The 10,031-nt window shown below is 38.4% G+C and overlaps 1 protein-coding gene across 1 annotated transcript; it reads left to right on the top strand.

Moving 5' to 3' along the window:
* LOC112276930 (histidine kinase 5) lies at positions 1 to 7,280 on the top strand. Its single transcript, XM_024508752.3, has 10 exons — positions 1 to 1,520; positions 2,009 to 2,065; positions 2,430 to 2,751; positions 2,893 to 3,099; positions 3,233 to 3,416; positions 3,565 to 3,935; positions 4,222 to 4,325; positions 4,654 to 5,487; positions 5,769 to 5,969; positions 6,271 to 7,280. Exons 1-10 carry the CDS (start codon positions 786 to 788, stop codon positions 6,502 to 6,504), a joined length of 3,249 nt encoding a protein of 1,082 aa, XP_024364520.1. The 5' UTR covers positions 1 to 785; the 3' UTR covers positions 6,505 to 7,280.
* Positions 7,281 to 10,031: the final 2,751 nt, after the last annotated feature.

The raw sequence follows: 10,031 nt of genomic DNA, 5'->3' as shown, positions 1-10,031 counted from the left end.
TGTCCACGAATTGGACAAGAGTAGATGCTGGACCTGAGAAACATGCCCGATGACGAATGGGTCAGTGGATGAGATGAGAGAGAGAGAGGGGAAAAGAGAGAAAGAGAGAGTCGGAGAGGGACAGAGAAAGAGAAAGAGAGAGCGAGCGAGGGTGGACTTCTGTACTTCTAGGTTTATCAGAGTTGTTGCCTTGAGAGTGGTTCGTGGTTGTGTGACGATGGTGAATTGTGACGTTAGGGTGAAGTGGAAGGTGAGGTATGGTGGGCTGGGGTGGTGAGGGATTCTTGCAGAGGAGATGATGGATGGGTTTAAAGGGCAGGGATGATTTTGGCGAATTCTGGAGTCTGTTGAGCGTTGCTGGGTTGGCTTGTGCATCACCAGGACTAGGGCAGAACTATGGTGATCTAATAGTTGGGGATCATTGAGTGGCCGTGGCGAGTGTTTACGGAACTTCTATGGAGCGGTGCAGCAAGGGGGCTCTGAAGTTCTGTAATAGTTTCGTCCTGTGCTAATCGCGGTGTCGCGGTGCTAGTGCGCAAAGAACACTTGGTATAATCTTAAAGTCCACAATGCAAGATAGCCCAAATTGCTTCCGGAAAACGAGGGGAGCCGTTGTTGAAACTTTGTGGTTAGGATGAATGGAGATAGAGAAGAATTATGGTGTCTGGCAACAAAACAATTCTCTCGCAGTGGAAGCGGCGTTTCTGGAATTCGGGAGTGCTGGTGTTGGGATTCGCAGTAGTTGGGGCTTCAGGTTCTTGATGGGAATAGCCCGATCTAAGTAAATGGGCAGCGAGGTGCTATATTCCCTTGCGAAGATGGTGAATGTGCCAGCTGCACAGGGGCCATGGGTGGGGTTTGCGCGCCCAGTAACTCCTGGCAGTGGAGGACGACTTACTACGGATCTTCCAGCGACTGGAGCCATTGGAAAGCAGAGCTTTCCCAAAGAGGGCACTTTTATTGATTCTGATCATTTCATGGAGCTTTTGGAGCGCAGCGGTTCGGGTGACTCTCATCTAGCATCTCTCATGCGACTGTACGAGGATCGACAGGTCAATGCTGTTAATCTCCTCAAGCAGCAGCTTGAAACACTAAACTCAGCTCGATTGGAAGCCGAACGGCGTCAGACCCAGATCATGGAGGAAAACTTTTATGAGCCCATGTATGCTGTTGGCGAGGGGTCCACCCTCAGTGAAGACAGCCCTAGATACGAACACTATCTTGGCGACGATGGCCCTGGGTCGTGGAGCTCTGTTCCTGGGAGCGATACCTGCTCACTGGAGATGGAAGGAGATAGTTTTGGTCCTGCTGAGTACTGGCGAGATCGTGCGCGTAGTTACGCCAAACTCTTGACGGATAGCATTCGGAGAGAGGAGCAACTGGTTGAAAAGTTGAATGAGTATGCCTCGATGCCTCCCTCGAATTGGCAGCCTATTGAAGAACTTCGCACGCATCTTCACCGTTTTGATAATTTTTTGCGATTTTCCTTGAGGAAAGCTCCAATCGTAATTGGACATCAGGTGCTTTGAACCAACCTTCTATGGCAATTGCAAATTCACCTAATATTGCATATCTTGATCTTATTCTTGTTTGCGGTTACAATTGGCAATCGTGGAACCTTCATTAAATTATGTAATTGATGCACAATTTTTACTCGTAGGAAGTGGTAGGAGACTCAAGTAATAGGCAACGACTTTAGTGTTTCCAACTAAGTTAGCTATATTGAATTGTTAATTGCGTCGAGACACCCCTTCACTGTGATGGCATCGATTTGCGACATGTATCTATATCTCAATGATTTCAGCAGTCGAAGGTGATCATTGTGTGTGTCTCAGAAATGATGCGTATGCAGTTCCTCTTCGTAGTCTCGATCCTGTTGGAGTTTATACAAGACATGCGGCATCTGAGTCTCAAATAAATCTAGTGAATGCTAGATACGTTTCAGAATTTAGTTTGGTTGTGTTGCAGGCTGAAGAGACATAAAAGCCTCCGTTGATCTGTCTTGCAGGACAACGACTTGCGGCATCGATTTATCTACAACGCCTTTCCCACATTGTCAGAAGAGGTACATTCGAAGTTTTCTACTTTTTCTCATGAACTTCGTTCAAATTAACTGTTCGTGTTGTCAAAGGTGTGGTTGTCTCAGACATTTGTGCATGAAAAATTCGAATGTTAGACCTTATGTAGGTGATACTGTACAGACAAGCTTGAAGTGGATTCTGTCATGTTTCTATCTAGGTCGGGCTTTCGTCTTTTCAAGCTATCTGCTCCTAATGAGCAATACATTATCACATTCCTTAGTAACATGTTTCATCATATACTTCTAGTTGAGGATCCGTTTCTACGATCGTACTGAGAAGGCCCTGTAGTAACAGAAATGCATATAGTAGCCTTCTATAAACTCTCTCTAACGTCATCTTCTTGTTTAGGAAGTGATTGGGAAGACCGATTTAGAGATATTCAGGGGATCTGGAGTGGCGGAGGTGATGGATTTCAAGCGTGAGGTTATTCGGAAGGGTCGTCCTGAGAAACGCGAAATTCATTTCAACACAGACCTCTTTGGTGAAAAAACATTTTTGGTTGCTGTGGAACCTGTGCTGAGTCAGTCAGGAGAAGCGATGGGCATCAATTATGTTGCCATGGATGTTAGTGAACAGGTAGACAAGCGTGAACGAATTTCCCGCCTTCGCGAGCAAGTGGCTGTGCAGAAGGCTATGGAGGCCGAGCTACACAAAACTATCCATATCACCGGTACTTCCCTTCTTGACTTGTCATGAAAGATGTAACATGCCAATGTAACGTAATTAGTTTGCAGAGTCCATTTTCAGGTGTTCGAAATTTTGAGGGTATTAATGTGGTGCCTAAGTGGATACAAATCTTGGAATTGCTCAGAAGAAGCAATGCGGGCAAAGCAGATGCTGGCGACGATGTCGCACGAAATCCGTTCCCCCTTGTCTGGCGTAGTCAGTATGGCCGAGGTCTTGGCCACTACACAGCTTGACGAGGAACAGCGGCAGCTGGTTGATGTGATGGTGTCGTCTGGTGACCTTGTTTTGCAGCTAATTAACGACATCCTAGATCTTTCTAAGGTTCAGTCTGGTGCGTAATACCACTTTGTCATGGCTTGTGTGGGCTAACTGCTACATCTTCGTGTTTCTGTGACTTGGAAGACTTGCCTTATTGCTCATGGTGTGAACCTGTAAAGATGTTACTGAATGTTATGGTGTTGCAGGGGCAATGAAATTTGAGGCAAAAAAATTTCGACCACGTGAGGTCGTGAAGCACGTGTTGCAAATGGCTCTCGCTAACACGCAATCCAAGAACCTCATCCTAGAAGGACGAATTTACGATGATGTCCCGCTTGAGGTCATTGGGGACGTTTTGCGGATTCGTCAAGTTTTCACCAATCTAGTTGGGTAATACATCTTTGGACCACTTCTTCCCTTTTATATGTGATTTAACGCTCGGTGTCTAGTATGACACTCGTATCATGACGCACGTACATCAACGAAACATTACATGTCTTAATGCTAACCGATCTATTTATGTTTTCTGTGTGTGTAGTAACGCCATCAAGTTCACACATGAAGGAAATGTGACGATAAGTGTGCGTGTGGTCCCGCCTCCCCCTCCTTCCATAGAACGAGCAGCCAAGAATGTTTTTCACGCAGCTACTGGGATTTCTGCAACTGCTTTAAGCCATTTAGCACCGTCCACTGGAACTCTACCTGGTAGTCCAATACCAAGTTCTTCTCTGATGGCCTCACACCATGAAGCAAGTGAAACTGCAGTGAATTTAAATTCTACTGGTAACAATTTACATCCGTCAAGCGTTCAATCGACTCCTGACCGTGAGGAACCTGCAGTGGACGAAGGGGTTGAGGATACTGTTTGGTTACTTTGTGAAGTTTCCGACTCCGGTATTGGCATCCCAGGTGAGCTAATCCAGGAACATCAATTACTTATGCGTTTTTATACCGATGAATACATGTTTGATAAAATTACCATGAAAGCATTATACAAGTTTGGGTATGTATTGCTTAAGCTTAAGCTCTTTCCAAGTAGCCAAGAGTTGTCTTAGATTTGGTGCTGTCAGAGCATCTGGAAATAGGTTTCTTATCTATGGTGATGCTCATTGGTATTTGCTTATGGTCCTCTTTTGGTGTGGCTTTGCTGATAGTTGATTGTTTTTCTGTGTGTTTCTCTGCGTGCTATCTGCAGAATCAGCGCTTCCGACATTGTTTGAGAAGTATACCCAGGTTAGTGCTACTCATGCGCGGAAGTATGGCGGCACTGGATTGGGCTTAGCTATCTGCAAAAATCTGGTAATCAATACGAATGTATAACTAACTTTTTGATTTTCCTTTTGCACAAATTGCATAGTGCACTTTTGTTGCGAACTCTACCTGTTGACTTGTTTGATTCAGTAACCTTTATTGTGTTGTCTTGTTCGTTTGAATGGTATTGGGGCATGATTGCTGTTGATATCTTCTTTTTTAAGAAAATTATACTGAAGGTTCTAGCTATGTAGAGTGGTAGGACATGCAGAAAATTGACTCTTATTTTAAGTGATTGTCCACTGTATTGTTATATTTACTATAAGTCTATGATTTTCAATATATTTTGTATTGTGGTTGAACGCGAAATGTGCAGGTGGAGTTGATGGGCGGAAACCTGACAGTTGTGAGTAAAGAAAATCACGGTTCGACGTTCTCCTTCGCCCTACCTTTAAGAGTACATCCAGAGAGGTCTATGAGTTCAGGTCGACTTAGTGATGAGGTTTATGAGATGATGACGAAGGAGGCGAGAACGGAGGGTGTCAATGATAGATTGGCATCATCAAAAATGGTTGGTTACTACCATTTTACATCGAAAGTTGCGTCGAAACCTCCAAGTCCATCTTCAAGTCCACCCATTTCACGCAGCCGTTGTAGCTCATTATCGGTTGATGTGTCCACTCAATCAAGCTCTCAACAGAGAACCAAGAGCGCATCAAAAAGTCGTGACGGTCATGCACCTTTAAACCGTCGAAAAACAACTTCGGGAAAGCCAGTTGCCTTAGGATTTTTCCAAGACGGATCACCGGAGTTTATGGACGTCGACTCAAAGGCACTCGACCGTATGGAGTACATACCTGGCTTATCTATTCCAGGGTCCCAAAGTCCAGCACCTCCTGTATCAAAGCACATCATAGACGGGTCTTCATCCCGTACCCCTCGTCCTTCGTCTAAGGTCCGGATGCCGAAAATTCAGGCATCGCAAGCAAAAAATGTTGGGAATAGTCCAGAAAGAACTATGCCGCCACATTCAGCTCAAGGTGTTTTGTCCCAAAGACGGTCTCGAATATTGCTGGCTGAGGACAACAAGGTGAATGTGATGGTGGCGCAGTCAATGATGCAGCGTCTTGGTCACAAATTGGAGGTTGTTAGTAATGGAGCGGAGGCAATCGAAGCCTTAAAGCGAAATTCATATGATGTTATTTTGATGGTAAGTTCCTAGGCATAGTATTGCTTTTGTTTACGTGTCAACATGCTATTTCGCAGCGCGAAGCAACTTGGGCGATGGAGTTTTAATTATTGTTTTTTATGCACTAGTAATATGTAGATTTTCTGCCCTTGAAGACAGTGACTGCAGTTCAGTTATTACTTTGGACTTCGATCCCAGCTTCTTTCATTTAAACCTGTGATAATTACCCCAATTCTTCATATGTCTCGTTCTTGAACTCAAACTTCGTTATTTACTGACTGCAGTTGCTTGTTGCTGTGCAGGACGTCTGTATGCCGGTTATGGATGGACTTGAAGCCACGCGAAGGATACGTCGTTACGAAGCAACAGGATCATGGGAGGACTCGAAAGAAGGGGAGACGATTAGAAACGCAGAGTCCAGTTCTTTCCAACGTTCTCCGCCTGTGAACTTTACCAGCACACAATCTCATAGTCCAATGCGACAAAGAACTCCTATTATTGCGGTATGTTTGTACGTGCAATTATTTTAATCTAAGACCTGTTTTGATCCAATTGTTTCTTTTCGCATGCTGCAACAGGTTGTGCTGAGGCTGTTGTTTTGTGAGTTTCTTCTCTGCCTAGTATTTACTGAAGTTCCAAGAATATGTGTTTGTGCTCTCTAGTTAGTTACGCTTGTTTTGATTCTAGAAGGTTCACAACACATATCACAGTTTTTCGCTTTCTATTTTCTACCCAATTTCTGTTCACATTTTCATATATTTCAATGTTGATACGAAATATTGAAGCTTGGTTTACTATTTGCAGATGACAGCGAATGCTCTGACTGATAACATGATGGAGTGTTATATGCATGGAATGGATTCCTTCGTGGCGAAGCCTGTGACGTTTATGAAACTAGAACAGGTGCTGAAGCAATTCGTACCCTGTCTTGACCGCGGCCAAAGCTCATCAGATCAATCAACTTCGGACAACTCGCGTCCGCTGAGGTATACTAATAGCAAAGATACCCCCACTCTTCAAACAAATATGACGGAGTAGGTGTATGACCGTGCAAAACCTAGCACTTTAAAACTTAAGCTCCATTTGAAAGCTCTGGAACACATGGCGTAGCTCTCGAGGACCAGAGTCACGTACAGGAAATCTTCCAGTGGATCGTTTGCAAAATCCTTTGCTCTATTCCTGGTTTAGAAAACTACACAAAATACTTCAAGGCAAAGTTCTGTACTCCAGCTGATCTTCTGCATGTCTGAGCTGTTCGAGTTAATACCTTTGAAGAGCCGCCTGTTGGAGTACTTGCGAAAGCGCCGACTGTATGGTGATCGTGAACAGGAATTGGGTACCCCATTCTTTTGTGAAACCTTTTCACTAGCTCAAGGAGTGAAGTATCAGCTGCAATGCGGGCATTATTTGTCTATGTTCAGATCTAGAGGATGGTTTCGTCCCTTTGTTGCAACATTTGCTGGTGCGTGCGTGATGACGTTCAACATTTTCCCAGGTCAGGCGACTTGAAGTGTAAATATATTTTTGTACCATAGAATTGGATCCCTCTTCTAAACATATTTAAAAAAACGTGATACTAGCTCTTTTAGCAAGAAATCGAGGCCTTCGTGATTTTACGATTTATCATGGACAAGGAAGTCAGAGTTCAAATGTGATTTTATGGGTTGTATTGCTTTTTTCACATTGTAATGTTTTTGTTATGATCTAGGATTATCACATCTTTAAGCGTCCGTTTCGTTCACGTAATTTGCAGTGTACTTGCAAAAATGTAAGTTTTTGGATGAGAGTGTAATAAAGTACATACATTGCACCTTTCTACGGCACTCCACATAGTCATTAATTTGCATTGTCTGACACTGCAATAAATAAATTCACTAATGGCAATCCATGTCAGCAATTGCGAGATTTTTTTTTATTGATAAGCAGTTAATAATTCATTGCGTATACACATGTGAGTTTAGACTAAGTAGCATCCAGGTTCTATGGCTTTCACTTCCAATCTGATTCTAAATTGTGGATGAATAACATCAATTTGATTTTAATGTACGTCACTTCTGTTTTATCACAAAATACTACAGCCTACTTTATAAAAAGGTGTAACCTAAAAATTTGGATCTTCAAAGTAGTTAATGAAACAGAGCTTAAATAAGGATCTTAGTGTAGCTACTAAAACAGATCAAACATATTTGAATTTTAGGTCAACATAACTGACCAAAACTAATTCACGGGCCTGATTTTGAATAATATCAAGTAAAACATTGCTAAAGTGTGGTATTCTTCTTCCAAGACAAAATCTCTAAATCTTTGTTCAACGTTGTTCCAGAGGATGACTTAGGGGATCAAGTTATATATATATATATACACACATACTTAATTATTCTCTTCTGCAGGGCTCGGTGGTGTTTGAAAAAAGAGTTAAAACTTTCTAATGTCTCTGAAATACTTGCAGAGAATCTCATAGATCTGAAATCTTGTTGATGTGTTCCGTACTAAAGTAAACAATGTCTTGTACAAGGAGTCTTGTAAACCAATTTTTTAATGTTTAATACTAAATATAGGAAAACATTAAATTTATTTAGATGTAAAATATTTAGATCCTTAACAAACTTTCATAAAATAATTATAAATCTATTGAAAGTCATGTTGTAAGATGAAAATTACCGAAAACAAGAAGGGCAATATTTGAGGTTATTTAAGATGTGACTGAGAGGAATGCTTTCTTTCCTGTGATGTGTTGAAGAAAAATTCCTAACTTAATATTTGATACCATGATTCCAAAAATATATCTAAAAAAATCAAGAAAACTATCCGAATCAATGGTACACATCAAAAATATGGAATAAGTGGTGCAATCAAAAAATATATCCAAAAAAAAAGGGTAAATTAGAATTGATTCAAACTTGTGAAATTAAAAATGTATATTCTTTGGTTGTAAAATATATGAATAAAGTGGAAAAGAAAGTCAAAGGAAAATAAGCTATTTTCCTTTCAAAGTGTATCAAAAACTTATTTATTTTTATGAAATTTTTTTAAGTATAAAAGCTTCTATTTGGAAGGTTAAGAGATTAGAAAATTGTCCAAATATTTAAAGGAGGGTATAAGTTTAAAAAATGATGTTAATAGAATAAAGCAGATTTATCTCAGATAAATTTTCAAAAATATTTGCAATCTTTAATTTATAATTAGTTATTTAATTTTCTTTCTTTCAGAAAGAGATTTTCTTAGATTAAAAATTGAGATCAAAAGAAGTACTGATCATCTTTGTGGATATATATATATGTACCTACATACATACATATTATTAGAATGGACTATTGTAAAATAAAAAGCACCTTTTTTCTCTTCAATGTATGATGTCTTTGATGGATCACCAGGCATTAAATTTAATAGATTGATAAATTTGAAGCAAGATGTTACTAGATCTTTACTGCCAACAGAATTATACAAACATTGTTTTGGTAATAAATCGTAAATTAAACCTTCTTATTATGGTGTTTTTGTTCCAATTATTTTTTCATTGCATATCTAATTTTATTTTAATTAGCTAACAAAAAAAATGTAATAGTACGTAAGGAAATCACCAACATATAATATTACCACAATTAGAATTTGCAAAAAATGATTTGTTTAAAAACTAAAGAAATATTAATTTGAAAGGAAAAAAATCCTTACATTGAAAAAATATTATATATATATATATATATATATATATATATATTTATATTTATAATTTTTTTATCAAATATATATATTTTTTTTATTGATTCGAGTCAATAAAAGGCTATACAAAAGATTTAAATAACATTGAGAAACACATCTATAATAATGAAGCAATTAGTGGAACCAAGTTAAAAGTATTAAACAAAATTTATAAATAATTTTTAGTAACATATAGAAGATAAGTATTACATGCAATTAAAAAAAATTCTATATCAATTATAGCCACTATAAAAAAATATATAAAATAATTACAATATCTAACAAAACGAGTGCTTAAATTATTTTTATGTAACTATTTTTACATGTGTTGTAAGAATTAATTTATAACATAAAAATAATTTTAAAATGAAATAAATTAATAAGATTTAAAATATTATTTAAATTATATATGGTTCAAAATATTTTAAGATATTTTAAACTATGTTTAGGTAAATATTTTGAAATATAGAAATATGTATAATTTATATATGATATTGCTAATGCCATTATAGTTTTTGCTATTGTTACCACAACTTGCCACCAACTTGACATATCATTTTAGTTTTTTTTCCTTCTAATCTAAAATTATGTTCAATCAAATAGTTTAATAGATACTATAAAAGCAAAGGTGGCATGTGGTGGATGGCAGGTTGAAGTTGCATTAGTAATAAACTAAAGTTTATAAAATTTAAATTTAATCATTTACATTTTAAAGTAAATTTAATCATTTACATTTTAAATTAAATTTTATTAAAAAATTATTTATTTGATTTTATTTTTATTCTATTGCTGTTTTATAAAAAATATTCTTCAAAAAAAAAAATATTGAGAATTTAGAAGATTAAATTTTGATCTTGTTCAAAATA

Source organism: Physcomitrium patens, chromosome 2 (genome assembly GCF_059467195.1).
Source record: "Physcomitrium patens ecotype Gransden chromosome 2, ASM5946719v1, whole genome shotgun sequence".
Classification (NCBI taxonomy): Eukaryota; Viridiplantae; Streptophyta; class Bryopsida; order Funariales; family Funariaceae; genus Physcomitrium; species Physcomitrium patens.
This window is presented reverse-complemented; position numbering and strand designations above follow the sequence as displayed.